This window comes from Halichondria panicea, chromosome 11, assembly GCF_963675165.1.
Source record: "Halichondria panicea chromosome 11, odHalPani1.1, whole genome shotgun sequence".
In the NCBI taxonomy this organism is placed as follows: Eukaryota; Metazoa; Porifera; class Demospongiae; order Suberitida; family Halichondriidae; genus Halichondria; species Halichondria panicea.
In genome coordinates, this window is record NC_087387.1 from 3636702 (window position 1) to 3658090 (window position 21389).

Sequence of the window (21389 nt, forward strand, 5' to 3'; positions counted from 1 at the left end):
AGTGCAGTGCTTTTCCAGTAGCCTCGTTCCCAGGCCTTACTTTTTCTTGCTGTTGTCACTGTTCATCCACATTGTGACAAATCACTAGAAAGACATAGTGCTAGTGAGGCAGCAAAGAAAGAAATGGGCGTAGATCTACAGTTAAGAAAAAGTAAGGCCTGGTTTGGGAAATCGCGTGATCCACAAGGATTTTTATGAACGTGGGCGATATGTAGCCCACAATCGTGACGTAAGGTATTCTCCCACGCATTCAGAGTTAATAAGACTGTACATGTACTGAGACAACCACCAAGCTGTGCTGCAAGTCAGATCAGAGAACCAGCGTGGCCAGCTCTGGTGGCAGTAGCTACCTGCTTATAATATATGATAATGATGACTAACTTAAGCTAATTCTCTTGATCTATACTAGCATGTAGAAAGACACAAGAAAAGGTAATAGTCTGATAGAATCTGAACACACAATCTAGACTAGTAGATCATCTAAGGTATATAGCTAGCTATAGTGCTTGCAAACTTCCAGTTCCAAGTCCATGTCCAGTTTGCTGCAGGCAAAGTTTTATTAGTCATAGATATCTGCGTGGGCAGTCCAACATCTCTAGCTCAGCATGCCCACGCTCATTTTCACCCTTCTACCACCCTTCTACCCTCACGTGACTTCCCGATACAGGCTCTCCTTTTTCCTAACTCTACGTCTATTTCTTTCTTTATTCCTCCAATTAATACCGTATTTTATCTCATTGAACGATTAAGACAGTATTTTATCTTATTGAACGATGTGATAAAGAACAGAAAAAGGAGAGCCTGTGTAGAGGCTAGGGTTCATGCACTACATGATAATGCATGTTAATTTTTGTTAACTAGACTGTCAAGAATAGATATATTATGGCTGCAGATCTTTTCAAGTATACCAAAGCCATTGTATGTGGTATCCCAGACTCCCTGGTAGCTGAAGCTCTGAGAATGGATGAAGGTGGTGAGCCTGTGGATCTGGAGAGAGCTAGACAGCAACACGAAGACTACATTCAGGTGAGTAGGCCCGGTAGGTCTGTCACACCGATGGCACCATCTTATTTCTGGTTCCCATGTCTGCATTTGGATGTTGGATAAATTGTACAACTGAGTAGTGTTTAATTTTGCTGTAGAAAACTAATGAGCGTATCATTTCACCAGTGCAGTGTACATGTCCACTGTACTAGTAGCTTGTGATCAGATCTGCAATGGCCGTTTTTGTTAGGCTGCTTACAGAGTGTTTTAGTAGCTTTAATCCCATGAAGAAAATGTATATAATCAGTGATTGTTTGCTCTGCAGGTGCTGACTGAGTTGGTGGGGGAGATCCACATTATACCAGCGGATGAGCAGTTTCCCGACTGTGTGTTTGTGGAGGATCCTGTGGTTGTGTGTGGGGACACTGCACTCGTCACCAGTCCTGGTGAGCTGTTGGCTTAAGACTGTAGTAAAAGTACTTCAGTGTATGTCTGATTAAATAGTGAGGTCACTGCGATACATGTATATGCATTTCGCAATGCTATAAATTCAATGTCCACCAATATTTATAAGAAATTGTACTCCCATGTTTATGACCATACTGAATGTATTGTGGTGAGAGTGCTAATTGCTAATTATCCTACAGGCCACAAGAGTCGTCGTGGTGAGACAGTTGCTATGAAAGAGGCTGTGACGAAGCTGGGTCTGAGTGTGGTAGAGATGACAGAGCCTGGCAGAATGGACGGAGGGGATGTCTTGTTCACTGGGAGAGAGTTCTTTGTGGGCCAGTCAGCCAGGACTAATGAGGTACAATATTGAACATTTGGTTTGTACAGTACACACAATCGTACACACAATCATCCTAATCAAATAAACTTGAAGATTCTCATTTGCTTGATGAATGAATCACCCTAACATTTGTGTATGGACGACTTCACAGGAAGGACTGAAACAGCTTGCAGCCTCCTTCCCCTCGTACCCAGTGACTGGAGTCAAGGTGACGGGCGGCCTTCACTTGAAATCAGTAATGTCCATGGTTGCCCCTGACAACATCGCCATAGGAACCTCACCCGCCGCAGTCGATGCCAAGGAAGCCATAAAGCGAGACGGCCACTTCAAGTACAGCTTTCTCTCAGTACCTGACAACTTTGGAGCTAACTGCCTGTTTGTGAATGGTATTATAATTCATGTCTCCAAAGATGCTTACCCAAAATCGTGTGAAGTCTTCGATAAGTTTTCATGTCCTGGAGTTTCTGAGAAGATTGCAGTGAACATGTCTGAACTAAATAAAGTAGACGGTTGTCTCACTTGCTCCTGTGTGCTCATCAATTGATTTGTGTGCACTGTTTAGAAATTGACTTTGTAATGTTGCTACATTTACTACATGCACAGTAATGTTTTAGCAATTATTATCCCCGTGCATGCGCGTACACACATCTAGCCTCTCCATGTTCAGTTGACCTGTGTTGCTGGTTCATTTTAGGATTGTCAGAGCTAGTCATGTTTGTGTAGAGATCGATCAGCTAGCACTGGTATAGTGTATGTATCCCCAGCAATGGCAGTAATGTGATACATGTATTGTGTAAGGAATGAGTGCATGCATGGGTGTGTAATGAGTGATGGTACACCTGCATGCATGCTCACACTGTCTTGACTCTTTACAGAATGGAGCCACTGTTGTATGTAGCTGCTAGAATAGAATGGTCATGTGAGGACAGTGGAACTGCAACTTAACAACTGTTATTTATTTGAGTCTATACAGCTCGTTGGACGGCATTGCTCAAGGCCAATCAGAAGTAGACTGGTGGCGACAGCCCCTCGTTACACTTCCGCTGAGACGAGTGACTGATAGGCAGTTTGCCAGTCGCTCGCGCTACGCGCTCGGGCGGCTATCGCCGCCAGTCTAAATCAAAAGGGCCACTGTGGAGTTCTTAGAATGTTGTTGGAGACCAAGGCTGGCGTCAACATTATCAAGCTAGACTATTGTGAGTTACAGCTAGTGCATAATTGGAATCGTCTATTAATAATAATAGCATGTTACTGGTATGTTAGCCTCGATTCCAGGCCGATTAAAATACGTATTTTAATCGGCCTTGAATCGAGGCTACTGGTATGTAAATGCTGTAATTTTGCTGTCTCCATAATGTCCGTTTAACACTAACTGCTCATCATAACTATTATTATACCCACAATACAGGACGGACATACTGTTATGATGTGGCTCGTATACGCGTAGCAATGGACACACTCAAGTCTGTGAACTGCTACAGTGACTCTGTTCTTGTGTGCGTGTGTTAGTATTACCGTGGCAGCTAGCCTCTTAAACATAACATTGATATTACAATCATGCTTTACACTACATCATTCTGTTTTGCATTGAAATCTGAGTACTGTTTCGTTCAGCGTGGGCGTTATTGTCCGCCCACGCTCAACATTATTGCGGGCTACAACCACTGACGATCTCCCTTTGAGTCAATTAGTAAAACGTGCAACGGCTGGATCCCTCCAACTTCTAGTTCTAGGGAAAGAGAAAGCTCGCCACAGTACAGGATCAAGATGATCAAGTTTATGGCTGCAAATGTTTTCAAGTATACCAAAGCCATTGTGAGTGGTATTCCCAACTCCCTGGCAGCTACAGCTGTGAGGATGGACGGGAGTGATGAGCCTGTGAATCTGGAGAAAGCTAGGCAGCAACACAAAAACTACGTTCAGGTAGGCAGGATAGCTAGACTATCATATCACATAGTGATACCATCTTGTTTCTGGTTAAATTATTCTGTCTACGTACATGGAAATTGGGAGAACTCAGTTGTACAAGTGAACTTTGTAGTTAATAGTTTTATATGCAGTGCAGTAGAATACTTAAAGTGCAAGTGTTTATGTTTACGGCGTCAGTCCAGCGTGTCCAATCCATTATTTTGTAGCTCCTCTTGGTGCTCTCATACAGTGTGGTCAAATCTGTACTCTACGATGGCTCCCCAAATAAGGCTTGCCCAATAATGCCTAATTGTCTTGTGTCTTTTGATTCTCACCCATTGACAAGTTGTACTGTAATGTACTAGAACTCTAAATCACACTATGTATGCTTCTTCTCTTTTTACTGTACTAAGCTGAGAAAATGCTTAATTAAAATTTCCATTGATAATGAAATTTCCATGTATTATTTAGAACACACCTAGCCAATTAAGTGTTTTAATCTGCGTGCCGAGGATGGCCTCGAGGTTAACGTGGTGCTCGAGGCGCAGCCGAGTGCATTACGTAACCGAGAGGCCATCCGAGTGCACCAGCATTAAAACACTTAATTGGCTAGGTGTGTTCTAAAGGATTTAGTGCTGTCACGTGAGCTCTAGCCTCGTGGCAGCTAGATCTAGCTACAGTTGCTGGTGGCTAGCTAGCTAGCTAGACGTAATAACAAGTTTTAGTAGGTTTGTAGATCCAGTAACTGATGCAAAGGAGAAGGAGATACGATCTAAAGCTATCTGGACTGACTGGGCATGTTCTCGACTTATTTCTCCTGCTGACCAACAGTCCCGATCCCACTACTGGATATGCCTCCAGCTGATCTGGCTTACTGGATGGGAAACTTTGTGCGCAAACTATATGGCAATGAGTATCTGGTTTGCTCTTTTGGAAAGCTATGATATTCGAAGCACCTTTGATGAAACGATTATATGGATCTGGCTTAGGTACAGGTATGTACATCTTCGAAGCAAGCTGAGCCTATTTCTTCAAACGAAAAAGCGATGCTATGGTCAAGTCAGCAATTCAGTACACTTACTACATATATGAAACAAGTCGAAACAATAACATTCAACTTTCTAATACTTTTCAGCTTTGCTTGTGTACATATTCAATCTGCTTGTATTATTATTATTATAATTATGATGACATTCAGATTCAATCTGCTTGTATTATGATTGTTTGATAAAAAGTGTGTATTAAAGCACACTTAAGTGTGGATTAAGTTATTTAATCCATGGTCACCTGACTACTTTCAAATAAGCTGATTGGCTGGAGATCATGTGATCAGCACTAATGATAATAAGATAATAGTTCCGTTTGTGTGCTGTTGACCAGTTGAGTATCTCCATCTGGTGGTGGTTTTGTCTGCATGTAATTTATACTTCTACCAAACATGTATGCCTAATGGGCTGACATAATTCTCACTGCTCAGTGGTATAATTATATTAGCTCAGGCCTACTCCAATCCAATTCACAGTGAGCCCAAATCCAAAATGTGTGTTTGTTAGGAACCCTTTGCTTGCTAAATCAGGCCTCCTATTTACTTGATCAGACCAATCGTTTTTCGTTGTGTGTTGTTTAGTAGAAGTGTGGGAGCACCAGGGGTTACTATGAGACATATCATGGTCCCCTGAGGGAGCATACCGTATAGCTGGTAATTCCCGGGGGGGGGGGAATATTTGTGGTTTTTGTGATTGAACATTGGACCACGAATATTTTACCCACGATGAAGCAATCTTGCCTACCTTACCGGCAGTGCCATCAGCAACCAGATCCACGAACTAATAAATATAGCTCAACCACGAATATTTTGCCCCCCGAAAATTACCTTTGTTCACTAACAACCATGGTCAATAGGATTTGCATGTAAGCATTCAGTATCAGTGCTTTGTTTGCAACTAATGCTAGCTTTAGTGTTTGAAGTGATTGGATATTATGAGGCAGGGGCAGGGGGGTACTACGAGACATCGTTGCAATTCACTCTAATTTCTTGTACCACCAGGAGCACTGTATTAAGATTTCTATGAATATTATTACTAGTAGTAATAATTATGAAGATACTTGGTCAAACCACTACTTGTGCTCCTTTTAAAAACTGTCTCATAGTCTCACAAGACTCTCATCTAGTCTATTGTAATTGTTTGCTCTGCAGGTGCTGACTGAGTTGGTGGGGGAGATCCACATTATACCAGCGGATGAGCAGTTTCCTGACTGTGTGTTTGTGGAGGATCCTGTGGTTGTGTGTGGGGACACTGCACTCGTCACTAGTCCTGGTGAGCTGTTGGGTTAGGACTGTAGTAAAAGTTTGTATGTCTGATTAAATAGTGAGGTCACTGCGATTAAGACTGTGTAGTTCTACTACCGTAATACCTCTCTAATTAAGACGACCCTCCCCCGCGTACTTTAGCAATTTTCTGACCTCTAAAAGTAGCGACGCTGCGTTGACAATTATTTTTTAGTGTCACGTCCTAAATGGAGGTAATGTAGCCACACCCTAGCCTCGTTTTTAAGCGGCCTGAAATCGAGGCAAGTAGACTTTGTAGAGTTACCTCCAGCGATCCTCTAAATATGCGACACCAGGACTCGTCAACCAAACTACCTTGATTAGAGGTTTTTATGGTAGCATTTTTTCTACTTCTACACACAATGTCATTCGCTAGTTAAATTTTCATTAAACTTATACATTGAATGTATTGTGGTGACTATTATTTTATCCTACAGGCCACAAGAGTCGTGGTGGTGAGACAGTTGCTATGAAAGAGGCTGTGACGAAACTGGGTCTGAATGTGGTGGAGATGACAGAGCCTGGCAGAATGGACGGAGGGGATGTCTTGTTCACTGGGAGAGAGTTCTTTGTGGGCCAGTCAGCCAGGACTAATGAGGTATAATATTAAACGTTTGGTTTGTACAGTACACACATTTTGTATTGGCCCTCTTATTGTTGCTATAAATATGTCTGAATTTCTATATAGTAAGGATCGGTCTGGCTCTACCGGACTCCGAACCGTTGATTAAAGGGAGGGGGGTTGTAAGCCATAACTTTAGTACCGTTGATCCAATGTCAAAAATGTTATGATTTTCTGAAAGCTTAGAAAGAGACCTTTCAAATGATTTTTCGACCTTGGACCATGGGTTGGTTATATAATAGTATAATTATGACCAAATTTGCAACTGCTTTATCTCTCAAATAATTATGAGCTTTAACTTTGATGACACCAGTCTCTAAAATCAGAAAATCTTTGAAAGCGATGATGTCGTACCAGCTAAAAGTTTGCATTTCCGTGTAAAAGTCCATGGCATATATACCGTATATTTCGAGGGTATAAACTTTCGCAGATAGATTATTAGAAATGTTTTCGCGGAATAGCAGCCTTTCTGCAGCATGCATGCGCATGCGATATTAAATTCGTGGCTATAAATGTTCGCGGTGCATGCTTGATCAGTAAAAACTGCGAACATTTATACCCTCGAAATATACATGCTACACAGTACCATGCAGTTAATTACATCATGTATGACATCATACCGTACGACTGCACTATGTGGGAATATCTTTACCCACAAGCATGCAACTGGTACTTTTGGACAAGCTTCCGGGGCCATTTTCGACTAGACAATTAGGCTTCCCAACCATAATTATTAGCTATGAGCATTTGCATTTTGAATCACACTAACATTCGTGTACACACAATTCTTAAGGAAAGTTTAGACAATAAACATGTATTTGATTTCACAGGAAGGACTGAAACAGCTTGCAGCCGCCTTCCCCTCGTACCCTGTGACTGGAGTCAAGGTGATAGACAGCTGCCTTCACTTGAAATCAATGATGTCCATGGTTGTCCCTGACAACATTTCCATAGGAGGGACTTCACAGGCTGCAGCCGTTGCTAAGGAAATCATGGAGCGAGACGGCCACTTTAAGTACAACTTTCTTTCAGTGCCTGATGATTTTGGAGCTAACTGCCTGTTTGTGAATGGCACTGTAGTCTATGTCTCCAAGGAGCCTTACCCGAAATCGTTTGAAGTCTTTGAGAAGTTGTCGTTACCTGGATTTTCTGAGAAGATTGCGGTGAACATTTCTGAACTGCATAAAGTAGACGGTTGTCTTACTTGCTGCTCAGTGCTTATAAATTGATTTTTGTGTGCTGTTTAGAAATTGACTTTATACTGGTATAATATTTATTATATATACACATGCTGTGGGGACAATGACAGATCAGATTTTTAGAGGTCCGGGAGTGTAGACAACAGCAGATTTTTAGAGGTCCGAGATAATATACTGGCAGTACCTTAGACTATAATTATATATACATAGCCTCGATTCCAGCATATATAGCTATAAATTAGACATTGCATGCCATTTATTGATTGCAAACCCACCAGTACTGCAAATTAATGTTAATACTCGATAAAATCGGCAGATTGAGAAGTGACGCACAAGTAAACTTGAGTGTACAGTTTCAAAATAATTTTATATTGACTATAATTATTATACTTAGCCTCGATTCCAGGCTTTTCAGCATAGCTAATTAGGTTTTAATGATTACAAACCCACCAGTACCTTAACTTGTATACTTCTAAAGTGTTAATACTCGATAAAATCATATAAGAACAGATCGAGAAGTGACGCACAACAAAACTTGAGCAATTAAAGTGTACAGTTTCAAAATATGTTGAATAGTCGTATATTATACAGTTTAGAATTAGTTCTGGGTTGGCGCACATACGGACGTTTCCCTATACATGCACTGACACTTATAACACTCAAAAAGATACAAACAAAGGAACTATAGTTACACAGAAAACAGAATTCTAAACCTTTAAACTGCACCCTAGACTAATACATAGTGTCATGATGTAGAAGAGTGAACATATGAGTCTCTTTTTAAGGTTTGTCGCAGAAACAGGCACGGCCTAGTTCAAATCCAAACTTGTCTTCATGTGCTACAAAGTCGTCCAATGGGAACAGTTCTGGGTCTCCTTCCATTTTCAGGTCTGTCCTTGTGCTTAACTGTGGGTGGTGTGTGCATGGGTGGTGTGAAAGTAAAGATATGTGAGTGTGTGGGCGACAGCAAGTGGAGCTTGTAATTACAGAAAACACACGAGGTTTCTAGTCTACAGTGAATTAGAAGAGCAGCTGTTAAATGTAGGAAGGATAATTTCGTGTAGCTTCCTGTAAGGGTGGGCCGGAGGCAGTACTTGTGTGTCTTAAGACAGCATGCATTCATCACTTGGGCAACTCACTTGATCGATTGTGATGTGCTCGCTAGTGAATACTTCCCCAGTGGCGGAGATCAGCTGTAGGTCTTTAGAGGGGGTGGAGTATTGCAGCGAGAACACCTGGTGGGCATAGCTGCTTAATAGCCTCAGAAGCACAAGCTGACTGGTTGTGACAGGACAGGAGAGCTGCAGGGGGTAGAGAGGGGGGGTATAATGATGGGGAAATGAGTTTTGGAGGAGGAAGTGTTTAATTGGGTTTGCATCAGTTAAGTAACATCATTAGTTCTCTCCAATATTTTGTCAGTTGGGGAAAGAAGATGAGGTCATCATGCGCAAAAATATGGTGGAAACAGATGAAACTGTCATTATCCTTCAATAAACTTTCATGAACAAGTTATAGTCTAAAGGGAGGATAGTGCACGCTGTCTAGTGTTGCCATGCCCACCTGTTCTCCCTGCTCGCTGAACATTTGTCCCTTGTTGCCTGACTGCTGGCTGGTGGACTTGCAGTCGAGACACGAGCAGCCGGGCTTCATACAGTACAGCTGCACAGCATCTGATGGACTGCCGAGGTTGGGGTCAATCCAGTAGTACCCTGAGATCATTAGAAAGTCACTATCATCCAGTCTTCCAAATAACCGTGCATAAAAATAATATAGCTTCGTGAAAAAGTTAAGACAAAAATGGAGAATCCGGGTATCGATCCCGGTACCTCTCGCATGCTAAGCGAGCGCTCTACCATTTGAGCTAATCCCCCAGTCACATGCACTCACCTTCTTTGAGTTGTGGATTACACAAGAAGAGGTCGTGACAGCTTCGTGCCGGAGCTTGTTGGCTACCGTTGGGTCTGAGCATTGCGTTGAGCTCGTTCTTGACAAGATCGATCTCGTTGAAGACGGTAAAGATGCCTTCATGGACTAACTTGTCTGGGTTTTTATTGCTGAGGTAGAACGTTCCCTTCTTCAGGTCGACAGGAGGAGCGGTCTGTGTGGTGGGAAAAATAATTATCACACAGTAAAACTATTTTGCTCTGATATAGTACAATACTTATTGGTTGTTGCTGTATTACTAGTTAGTTGTGGTAACTTACATCAGATCCAACAGGGTATGAAATGGATTGTCCTGGTGGTCCTCTCTCTCCTTTTGGACCCTGGGCAACAAACGACAACAAGATAACACCATGCACTCACACATCGACGTATGTACGTGCGTATAAAACAGCTGAAATAACTTACATTCGGTCCAGGTACTCCAATGTCTCCCTTCTCTCCCTACAGGTCAAAAAGAATTATGTTAATGACTTGTATATTGATAAATATTGAGACGGTATAAAGTGTGAGATGCAACGGTGGCTTTGTTCTCTTACTCTTGGTCCTTGCAATCCGGGGGGACCTGATGGGCCGTGTGTTCCGTCCACACCATTTGGGCCAGTGTCTCCCTAGCAATACAGACAAAATTAAGCATTAGTCAAACATATTTCACAATATAAAACTAAAGCTACGCAATTTACAACATTGTAGTTTGCTTTGTTTCGCATTCTAAGCAAATTGAATTTTTGCATGTACTCGCAAAGTAGTATCCAAAAGTGAAATTATAAGCTGCAATTAATTCTCCTCACTCTGTTTCCCTTGGGGCCAGCTGGTCCTGGGGGTCCTGATCTGCCAATAGCACCACTGTCTCCTGTGTCTCCCCTGTCTCCCTGAGGCCCCTTGTTGCCTCGAGGCCCTTGCTCTCCCTTCTCTCCCAGCGAACCTTGAGCTCCGGAAGAACCTGGTGCACCCTGTACAGGAAAACAGCCAACTGTAATTAGCATGTATGTACCTCAAACCACAGCTAAATAAAGGTTTGCTATGGCGTTGTAGATGACTGGATTAATCAACTTACAGGTGGTCCGACTTCTCCAGCTGGACCATCATTACCAGGAAGACCAACTTCACCCTACATGAGACAGAAATATCAGTAAACACCTACGTACATACATACCAACAAGGATCGATATATAGCAGTATTAATTGAACTATGGATATAATTATAACAATAAGTAGCCATGGACTTACAGTAGATCCAACAGCACCAGGGGGTCCAGATGATCCGACGGGTCCTGGCTCTCCCTGGAAACAAGGATATTCATAGTTCACAGTTTATGAATATGGGCAAGGGGAAGAGCTCAAATAGAAGATTGTCCAGCTTTTTTATGCAAAGCTATGCATCTAGTTACAACTGTCAAGCTTCCACTTTTTAGAGGGTCTACCATAATATATAATACAGTGTATATATTTTCCTTTCAATAGGCAAGTAATTCAAAAAGTGTGCTCACTTGTGATCCAGCGGGTCCTTGTTGACCCCTGATACCGACTGTGCCTTGTGCTCCCTTCTCTCCCTGTGAGCCCTTGGGTCCGAGGGTACCAGTAGGGCCAGGGGGTCCCTGTGTGTATGTGTGTGGGTTGTATTGTCGTGGTGATAGCTATACAAACTATGCATGTACACACATCATTATATGCATGCACACATTAGGTTGCACAGATAAATGGAACACTATTTATACTCATCACGATAAATACAGCTACAGATTTTGGCTAAACGAGCTGAATTTTGGAAACTTGCAGTTTTATTGTACTTACGGGGGGTCCTGGGTCTCCAGGGGGGCCAATTGGACCAGCTGGTCCGGTATTTCCTGTAGCTCCGGGGGAACCGTTGACACCATCCTCTCCGTCTGCACCGTCAGCACCGGGACCGCCAGCTGGTCCCTGAGGGCCTGAGGATCCTGGGGCTCCAACTTGACCCTGTAGTGTGGAGGAGGGACAGTGGGAATGAATGCATGCATTGTAGGAATTCTGAAAGAGTGACTTTTATGTTGTTATTAATAAATATAATAATTACCACTGCATTTTTTGCTGCAGACACTATAGCTGCATGCCACTAAACTCTAGTAATGCGTAATGCTGGTGCAGTACTGTATAGCGGGTAATTTTCGGGGGACAAAACATTCGTGGTTCAACAATATTGAGACATTTCGTGGGTAATATTTGTGGTTGGAGCCAGGTAAAGGTAGGCAAGGTCACTTCATTCGTGGGTAAAATGTTCGTGGTCAGAGCTTTAACCATGAAAACCACGAATATTTTGCACCACGAAAATGACCAGCTATACGATATATTCGTCGATGAACTAAAAGAAGTGTTCTTACTGGTGGGCCAGTCTCTCCGGGCAGACCGGATGCTCCGGGGTCTCCAGGGGAACCAGGGGGGCCGGGTGTTCCGGGGGGTCCAGATGATCCGGGCTGTCCTCCGTCTCCCTTATCTCCAGGTGTTCCAGCAGGACCTTGTGGTCCGTTTTGACCTTGATCTCCCTTAGATCCTCTCACACCAGGAGAGCCAGATGGACCGGCAACGCCAGCTGGACCCTGTTAGGGGGGGAATAACAGATACAAATGTCAAAATCGAGCACGGGAGTTATTTTAAAACACTGACACATTGCCATGGATTATAATTAGCATTTACTGCTACATACTGGACCCAACCCTGCTTACTGTGTCTCCAGGTGGTCCTCTTGGTCCTTGTAGACCGGGGGAACCTTGGGCTCCCTACAGTGTGAGAAAATACTTGTAAGCACTTTTGTTAATTTACCGTGTTCCTCATGCGACTACGCCTTGAGGCAATCATCGAAAACATTTACATACATCGTGTTAGATAAATAAGTACAACCAAACGTACCAGTAGTCCTCTGTCTCCAGTCTCTCCCTTCTCACCACGCTCTCCAGGGGCTCCCTAGGCAACAAACACAGTCACATGACTAATAAAATAACAGTTATATAAATCATGTGTACCGGTTTATAATTCTACACACATACATAATTATACATGTGCCAATTTCTAAGTAAGTGCTCCATGCTTTTGAAATACTTACGAACGCTCCAGGTTGTCCGTCCTGTCCATTGAAGCCACGAGAGCCTCGATCTCCTTTGTTACCATTGTCTCCCTTAGCACCGTTTGAACCTGCGTCACCACGGTCACCCTGCACACAGTCAATCACGTGATCTCATAGTCAATTAATAATTACGAGAAATGACGTATAATTTTTAAAAAGAGAGAAAATCGCTCACTGAAGATACTTACAGGTGATCCGTCAGCTCCTGGAGCTCCGGGTTGTCCTCTCTCTCCTGATGCACCCTGTGTGTGTGTGTGTGGGTGCGCGTAAACTTAAAAAAACTGAACTACATCAAGAAAATAAGTAATTACTGACAGGGGCCACTGAGGCATAATTATAATGGATCTGAGGCAATATTCTTTGGCTCGTTGCAGAGAAACTCGTGAGGTGCAAATAGTTTTACAGTTGAGTACTCACGGGTTCTCCTCTCCCTCCAGCTGCTCCTTGTTGTCCTGCCGGGCCGTCCTCTCCTTTAGGCCCCTCGGGACCTTGATCTCCGGGGTCCCCAGCAGCACCAGTAGGTCCCTGCACATGGCATTCAGGAAGTACATATCAATGACAAAGCAACATTCATTATAGCAACACTGCAAACAGCTAGCAAAAAGTTACAGTTTTTGTGCTGTACTGTTCTAGTTGGAAGTACAACCCATGTGTAATGCAAAATCAAGTATTTGTAATGACAGCCCACGACAAGAAATTATAGCTAGAAACAGAGAGAGTAAGCATTCCATGTAGTTTAGTTTTATAGAGGAGTTGTGTTATATAATAATTATGGTGGACATCCTCAGTGGTTCTAATAAACTTCTTGACACAATGATACTCATCATCATAACTATTATGGTACTCACAGAGACTCCAGGTTGTCCATCATCGCCAGGGTCTCCACGATCTCCTCTCTCTCCAGGCTCGCCAGGAGAACCAGACTGACCGGGCTGACCAGATGATCCGGGGTTACCCTGGAAACAAGGACAAAAAGCAGTGAATCATATCATACACTAGTAAGATTGTTACGGTTGCGTAGTAATAAATCAGCTAACTATAAACAAAATCATGGAACCAGACGCAAATCATTCACTCACTGGATTTCCAGCTGATCCTGGAGGTCCTGGCAGACCAGGGGGACCACCTGCTCCTGGGTTGCCGTTAGAGCCAGCCTGTCCAGATGGACCCTGGGGTCCGATATCTCCTTGTGATCCTCTAATTCCCTGCTCTCCCCTGGGGCCACGCTCGCCCTGAGGGCCGGTTGGGCCAGGCAATCCTGTTGAGTGGAGAATCACACTTTAGGAATAATTTCACTACCATTTTTATTTGCTATCAATAATCTTTTAGCAAGAGTCCATAATGAGTCGAACTCATGCATACTGTGCATCAGATGTATTCGGAAAGTAACGTGACATCCTGTCTGAACACTTGAGATCAATTGATAATTTGATTATTGCTGCCTCGAGGCAAGTGGCGGCTCCAGGTGCTCAGATTGGTCAGTTAACAAGCAGGAAGTCACGTTACTTTCCGATGCAAGGTAATGCGCTTGTTCGATACTCTCTCTCTTTTGGACTTTTAGTAAAGGTCAATACCTGCTGCTCCTGTAGGTCCAGACTCTCCATCTCGGCCGTCTGCTCCAGGTGTACCAACTTCTCCTCGTGCCCCAGGCACTCCAGGTACCCCGGAGTCGCCGGAAGGTCCTCTATCTCCGGAATCTCCTTTCTCTCCCCTTGTGCCAGTGATACCGGGGGTACCGTCTGTTCCAGGCTGGCCTGGCTCACCAGGTGCACCAGGGAACCCAGGAGCACCATCAGACCCGGGAGATCCCTAATGGATTGTTACAAGTGAAGTATATGCAATCTACAAAACTGAACAGAATAAATTTGTTTTCCCTCCTCCTTTCTTGCCTATACTATCCGCCACTCTTTTCCCTTTCTCCCGCATGCACTATCTCCCAATATTTCCTCCTTTCCTCCTTTCTTTCCCACTCTTTCCCTTCGAAAGTTCACACATTTTTCAGACAGGTATCAATCTGTAGTAGTACTAGAAATTGCTTATAACTTACAGCTTCTCCAGTTGGTCCAGAGGATCCTCTCACTCCAGGCTCTCCAACAAAACCCTATAGCAAGAAACAACAACATTGTTAAACTAACATCTGACGAAAACAGTGAAGACCATCTGGTAAGAAGTGAGTATTGATTGACTCACCGGGTCACCAGGAGCTCCTGATGGTCCCTCGCCTCCTCTGTCTCCCTACAGGGGAAAAGTTAGGATAAGGGTTAGCTGAATGATATACGTAGCTAGTGACATAATTTTTATATTCAGAAAGGAAAATAAATAGTGTGTGTGTGTGTGTGTGTGTGTGTTTTGTTACCTTGACGCCAGTTCTTCCAGGTGCTCCAGGTAATCCACGAGCTCCAATTGATCCCTGAGGGGATATAAAAGTACATTCAGTACAATGTACACCTTTCGTCCAACGCACTTTTAAAGTACTATACGCTGTATTATATACATCGATATCGTGTGTATCAGCTGAAAATATATTACATATAGCATATGCATGTTAGTGGATTCTAAACCTGTACATTGTGGCCACTCTCTAAATAGCTAGGCAACCTTTTGATAATAAGGTCCACAAAATAACTGCATCACTCACTCTAGATCCAGTTATTCCTGATTCTCCGGGGAAGCCAGGTGTTCCCCTCTTTCCCTTAGGTCCAGACAATCCCCTACTACCAGGGTTGCCAGCGTTACCCTTGGCTCCAGCAGAACCAGGATATCCGTTTAAACCACGTGATCCTTGTGGACCCTGGGAGGAGGAAGCAAAGAAAGTTGTGTGATCAGTGTCTATAAGCTCTGAATGTTATATCTCTTGAACTTTAAAATGAGCTCGATCCTGTTCAAATTTGTACTGTTTTGTTTTTACAGAACATATAAAAGTGCAGAATTGCTTACTATTATAATAGTGCACAACTGCATATAGTTTATAATATCCACTTACCCGTTGTCCAGGTTGTCCCTGGCTACCTTCGTTACCAGAGAGACCAGGGGATCCCTACAAACAAACAAACAGGCATTGAAGTGCATGTCTTAAATGATGTGTGCAGTATAGTCATGTGATAGCCATGTGAGCCTACCTGTGGGCCATCATCTCCGTCATGTCCGGCAGTACCTGCTGGTCCAACCAAACCCTAGATGACAAAAAGTAATGTTAACGGATGCCAACAGATGATGGGAGGGTGCGACTTACAATTGGTCCTTGATCTCCTGGTGGTCCTCTCGCTCCTGGGAGTCCATCGTGACCCTACGTGCATAAATAGGTATTATTGTGTACACGTGATGGCTTAGTTTGGTAAATAACATCCATAATAATTTATTGAGTGCATGATAATAATTATATTTAACTTACCCTCTCTCCTTTTGATCCGGCAGAACCGATTGGTCCAAAGTCTCCCTATGGGAATTGAGAGATAGGTTCAAGAATGTGGCAAAAGGTTCAAGCATTGTGTGGTGTGTGTCATGTGTGATGTATGTGAGGGTGTGTGTGTGTGTGTCTGCAATGTGCACTCACTTGTTCTCCTTGCGATCCAGGTTGTCCTGGTGGTCCGGGTGGTCCAGGTGTACCCTAAGAATGAATAAAAAAAGTTGTAACATGTATCAACATTCTGCTAATGTTAGACTTACAGAGACTCCCTTCTGTCCAGAGGGTCCTTCAGAACCAGAGTGGCCCTATATAAATCAATCAATCACATACATTGTACTTCGTTATGCGTGGTGCTGTTTCCTACTGTAAAAAGATAAATAGAAAAACTGCACCACTTACTGGTGGTCCTTCTGGTCCTGTGGGTCCGACGTCTCCATTAGCACCTGAGGCACCGTCAGAGCCTTGGGGCCCTTGAGCTCCAGGTACTCCATCGCGACCCTAAACAGGCAGTACAGTGATCAACACACTCACAGTTTAACTATACATGTAGTTAAAATTTATGCCCAAAACCGAAAAGGTGAATTATGTTGCTGACTCGAGCTCAAAACAGTTTATACGATGCTTGTAAGCAAAATAGCGATATGTCAAGCCAACTATTGTACTACACTACTTTCGTTATTTTAACGATTTTAACTTACGGGTGATCCAGCTTGCCCCCTCTGTCCAGGGAAGCCATGGGATCCGGGGGGACCTCTCGATCCCTTGCCACCAGACTCGCCAGTCACTCCAGTTGGACCCTAAATAAGGAAACAGATCACATGATTTTTATGTGACAACGAACACTCGAAAAAACTTACAGGTGGTCCAGGTGGTCCGTTCTCTCCGGGAGATCCCTGTGGTCCTTGTGGTCCCTACAAAGAAAAGAGAATCATATATACCGAGACATGCCACACAAGATTAGAGGTCCGTGATGATATACAACTATAAAATGCACTGCATGTGTATTGCAATGATTGCAATCTTATATAGCAATGACTTACAGGATTTCCCGATGGTCCGAGCTCTCCAGGGTCTCCAGGCTGACCACCTTCTCCGTCATCTCCGTCTTTACCAGCTATTCCACGAGGGCCGGGTTGACCCTGTACAGGGAACATAGTATCACAAATGGCACTAGTGTGAAAGTTTATTTGCAGTAGTACAATCAAAAAAGTGCATGTACGACGTACACCTTATAAAACTATTTTGTCAATTGGGCATGTACAAAGTTGTTTCAAAGCCATTTCTCATAGCTCCTGGTGATTTTCTCCCAAACTCACAGTTGGTCCCTTTTCTCCCTGAAATCCTTGTTGTCCAGAAAGTCCATGGTCTCCCTTCTCCCCAGAGGGTCCTCTAGGTCCATGCTGACCGGGGGATCCGGGTGAACCTCTCTCCCCATCGTTACCTCTTGGTCCAGGTGGGCCAGTGGCTCCTACAGACCCCTACAAGACAAATAAATTACACTAATGTTGTACTACGACAAATTAGAAGTGAAATCGCTAGCGTCTGAAAGCTCTGTGGTTGCATTTTTTGCACAAAACAGCTGAATTTCAGAATGATTCCCATGCAAAACAGTTAGCTGTGTGAGTATACTTACTGGTGGTCCTCTATCTCCAGGTGTTCCCTGAGCTCCTTCTGAGCCATCACTTCCCTGTATCGGACAAGACAATATCAAAAATTGCTCTTAATTGACTTAAGCTCTACTTACGTGTGGTCCTCTTGGTCCCTGAGGGCCAGGTGGGCCACGAGGTCCAACTTCTCCCTGAATCACGTGGTAGTCACAGACTTGAAATGGCAAGTTGCTATTATTTTTTAACTCACAGGTGTACAGGTGGCAATAGGTCCTTTGTAAGGGTCTCCTCCGTTACCAGCACCGTCGGCTTCCGGGCCGCCATCAAGCTGCATTATTATGTGTAGCGCGAGTAGTAAACACAGTTTGTATGTAGTTTACATGACTGATTGTCTTACATAGAATGCTTGTCCGGGTGGTCCAGGTGGTCCTTGCACACCAGGCAGTCCAGGGAGACCGGGATCTCCCTATAAACGCATGAGTTAACAATGTTACAAGTTATGTATAGTTTAACAATTACATTCCTATACCGTATAATTATAAGTACTGTACACTTCACAGCACGGAATGCTGGGACTGTTTACACACACCAACTGTTTTGCTTGCAATGCTACTATTTTCTCTCACCCTTGGTCCTTTCTTTCCAGATACGCCGGGCACACCAGGAGGTCCTCTTCGGCCCTGGAGGGAGATGAAAATTGCTGGGTTTCATAGCAGTGGTACAAATAAAATTCTCAGTTCAACGCTGAACTATCGTGATTAATTTTGCTGATATGATGCTTACCGCACGTCCATCACCCCCCTGCCCTCCTGGAACACCTGGAGGTCCAAATACGGATTCACCAGGTTCTCCCCTTTCTCCTTTCTCCTGAAATTCACAAAATACATTGAATGAAATAACGATATTGCTATTAACTACACTTAGCATAACTATGCAAGTAATAGTATAATTGCATAATCGTTTTTTGACTCACCCCTTTCACAGGAAATACAATACCCTGTAAAAAGAAAGTTATATGTGAAACATTATACACTACGTATTATTATACAGTCATGTACTATGACTGACACAAATTGACATGTATATCCTTATACCTGCAACATAATTATATATCATAAGCACATGTTCATTGACTACTGTAATACTTCGATTTAAGGCAACACTCTTAAATAATTACGATTCCAGAGATTGAAAAATTGTGTTGAAGTCCTTGTGTCGCATATTCAGATGGTTGTATCTAATTGGAGATAATTCCACCTAGTCTATTTGCCTCCTCGATTTCAGGCCGCATAAAAAACATGTTTTCTAGTGGGCTAGAATCGAGGCTAGGGTATGGCTCTCATTTACCTCTATTTAGGACGCGACATTAATTTTCATCGCAGCTGTCGCTGCTTTTAGAGGTCAAAAAATTGCCTGAGCTCAAGAGTGTCGCATATTTGGAGGGTTGTCTTAAATCGAGATCTTACAGTATATGTCATAATTGATATGGGATACAACTTCTTACCGTAGGAGGAGCTACAGTAGGAGTAGTAATTTGACCAATTGCAGCAAAGGTTTGATCAATATTCTGAGTGGCTTGAGTACAATCTCTTGGAAGAACGGCACACTGACCATTGGCTATGCTTTGTTGAGCAGTATTAGGACACTGCACTACATACAATTGTTGTACTCTTCCCTGCAAAAAAAGTGACAATTCGTGATCTATTTTTGTATACATGTAATGACTACAATTGACTCAACTCCTCCTTATATCGTGCATGATTTTAATGTACAAAGCAAGATACGAGACACTTACCTCAAAAACATCTTCGGTAGTGACACTCCTCAATACGAACAAAATAGCGTTGTTAAAATCAGCAGTACTGGATCCAGAGAATGGAAGGCTGCCTAGGCTCCCACAGTTAGAATAAAGAGTTGCCATAGTGCCATCAGTACAAATCTGCAGCTGTTGTGAGTTACCGTCTGCAAACTGTGGAGCAGGAAAAGTAACGCTGGACGTACCGAGAGTTAGGGTCACACCATTACTATCAATAACGACTGAAAACACGGGTTCTGCAGAGGACGCGCTAACGATCGACATTAGTGGTGCCGAATTCGATGAGTTGGTGGTTAGCATGGTGAATGCCAGGCAAAATGGACTATTGAAGTTTACTAAATCTTCTGTAAGTGCAGAAAAAAAGACACGGGGACCAATATCACCAACACCGTCGACATACTGCCTTGTCAGGTCATTTCTCGGGGGGTTTGGACACAACGCTCCAACAGATGTCTCTCGACCATCTCCGGCATCAGAAACACTCAAGCGATAGTAATCTGTGAGTGAATAAAAATATGTTTGAATTCTTGAAGATATACAGTTGTTGTACATAATTCAGCGAAGCGAGGCTATAATTGGGTTCAATCGAGAGATCAACCGTGGTAGTGGTGGTGGTGGTTGGTCGATCAAGGGTTAAAAACTTGCTCCAGCTTCTCTCTATACTCCAGCGGTTTCGCTCTAAACTCAGTACAGGTACTCTACAAGACTTTCTGAACGACTTATCATTCCACGGTGAAGCTCTGCACGGCTGTTCTGAAGGTTTTTATATACAGCGACGATCCGCCACAAAACGATCATTACACAAATAGATGTATGTCTCCAGCTAGCTGCTTCTCTATACCCCTAGCGCTTCCATCTAAACTGGACCACTTCTGATCTCACAACAAGTAGTTCTACACTGTGTTTATTGAATACACAAACCTAGCTTTCTTTTGTGGCACATTAGGACAATCATTACACATATTTACATTCATTTGAATGGCGTTATATTAAGCCACGCAAATGGCAAATGAACTAGAGTGAGGACCGTGTACCATGTGTACCCCTAGTTAAATATGCATGTAAATTCTTGTACATGCAGACAGAGATCAGATACTATAGGGTTGTCTATACATAGGCGAATCGTGCATGTGCTGCACTTACCGTTTACAACACACTGCCCATGAGCCCTTGAGGCTGATAGAACCAACACAGTTAATAGGTAGAGCACAGACCTGCCGTAGTGCACGCATGATTGAGCATAATTATGTATAATAAATTATGTGTCTGCATGCACGTTCATGAGGTATACACTGAGTTACTGGGTGACAGTATGAAAGCATGTCTAAATCACAACTTTCTCACCAGCATCCACCTATAATACACGTATGCCGGCAACCATAATTATTATGTCTATACTGCACTGCATGGAGATTGTGCATATATAGATCTAGCTGCTAAATATTTATTTTAGCATATTCATCGTAATATGCCTCATGCACTCACCTCATCTTTGCATATCCGATGACAGTTCTGCTACACTCAAAAAAGCTGCAGGAGCACGGCTGGCTGTCTACAACTCTGTCAGTGCAAACAGAAACTTGGACTAGCTTTGAAAATTTGCAGGGAACCGTCCACAAAGGCTTGCAAGGGTGCAAGAGCAGGTTCCGTTATTGCTTCCACGTTGGCTAGCCAACTGTGGCTTGCAGAA

The 21389-nt window shown here is 43.3% G+C and overlaps 3 protein-coding genes and 1 non-coding gene across 4 annotated transcripts; 2 read left to right on the plus strand and 2 right to left on the minus strand.

The window, feature by feature from the left end:
* The first annotated feature begins 766 nt into the window (after positions 1–766).
* LOC135343663 (N(G),N(G)-dimethylarginine dimethylaminohydrolase 1-like) lies at positions 767–2391 on the plus strand. The gene is made up of 4 exons (XM_064540634.1): positions 767–1026; positions 1310–1430; positions 1632–1792; positions 1926–2391. Exons 1-4 carry the CDS (start codon positions 883–885, stop codon positions 2316–2318), a joined length of 819 nt encoding a protein of 272 aa, XP_064396704.1. The 5' UTR covers positions 767–882; the 3' UTR covers positions 2319–2391.
* A 1031-nt stretch (positions 2392–3422) lies between these two features.
* Positions 3423–7925, plus strand: LOC135343662 (N(G),N(G)-dimethylarginine dimethylaminohydrolase 1-like). Its single transcript, XM_064540633.1, has 4 exons — positions 3423–3697; positions 5880–6000; positions 6449–6609; positions 7464–7925. Exons 1-4 carry the CDS (start codon positions 3542–3544, stop codon positions 7860–7862), a joined length of 837 nt encoding a protein of 278 aa, XP_064396703.1. The 5' UTR covers positions 3423–3541; the 3' UTR covers positions 7863–7925.
* A 387-nt stretch (positions 7926–8312) lies between these two features.
* On the minus strand, positions 8313–21383 carry LOC135343655 (collagen alpha-1(I) chain-like). Its single transcript, XM_064540624.1, has 47 exons — positions 21185–21383; positions 20843–20913; positions 19679–20196; positions 19388–19558; positions 18857–18880; positions 18667–18750; positions 18510–18563; positions 18281–18349; positions 18134–18211; positions 18021–18074; positions 17910–17963; positions 17593–17754; positions 17317–17415; positions 17134–17187; positions 16975–17073; positions 16676–16774; positions 16537–16581; positions 16424–16477; positions 16262–16306; positions 16103–16156; positions 15990–16043; positions 15854–15907; positions 15509–15661; positions 15227–15280; positions 15061–15105; positions 14918–14971; positions 14445–14679; positions 13950–14128; positions 13719–13826; positions 13288–13395; positions 13059–13112; positions 12850–12957; positions 12657–12710; positions 12473–12526; positions 12131–12346; positions 11568–11729; positions 11264–11371; positions 11004–11057; positions 10831–10884; positions 10565–10726; positions 10313–10384; positions 10182–10217; positions 10037–10096; positions 9720–9930; positions 9393–9541; positions 8972–9133; positions 8313–8738 (listed from the first exon to the last, which is right to left on the minus strand). The coding sequence occupies exons 1-47, from the start codon at positions 21187–21189 to the stop codon at positions 8613–8615; spliced, it is 4779 nt and encodes a 1592-aa protein (XP_064396694.1). The 5' UTR covers positions 21190–21383; the 3' UTR covers positions 8313–8612.
* On the minus strand, positions 9631–9703 carry Trnaa-agc (transfer RNA alanine (anticodon AGC)). The gene has a single exon. It is a non-coding gene; the product is annotated as a tRNA-Ala (tRNA).
* Positions 21384–21389: the final 6 nt, after the last annotated feature.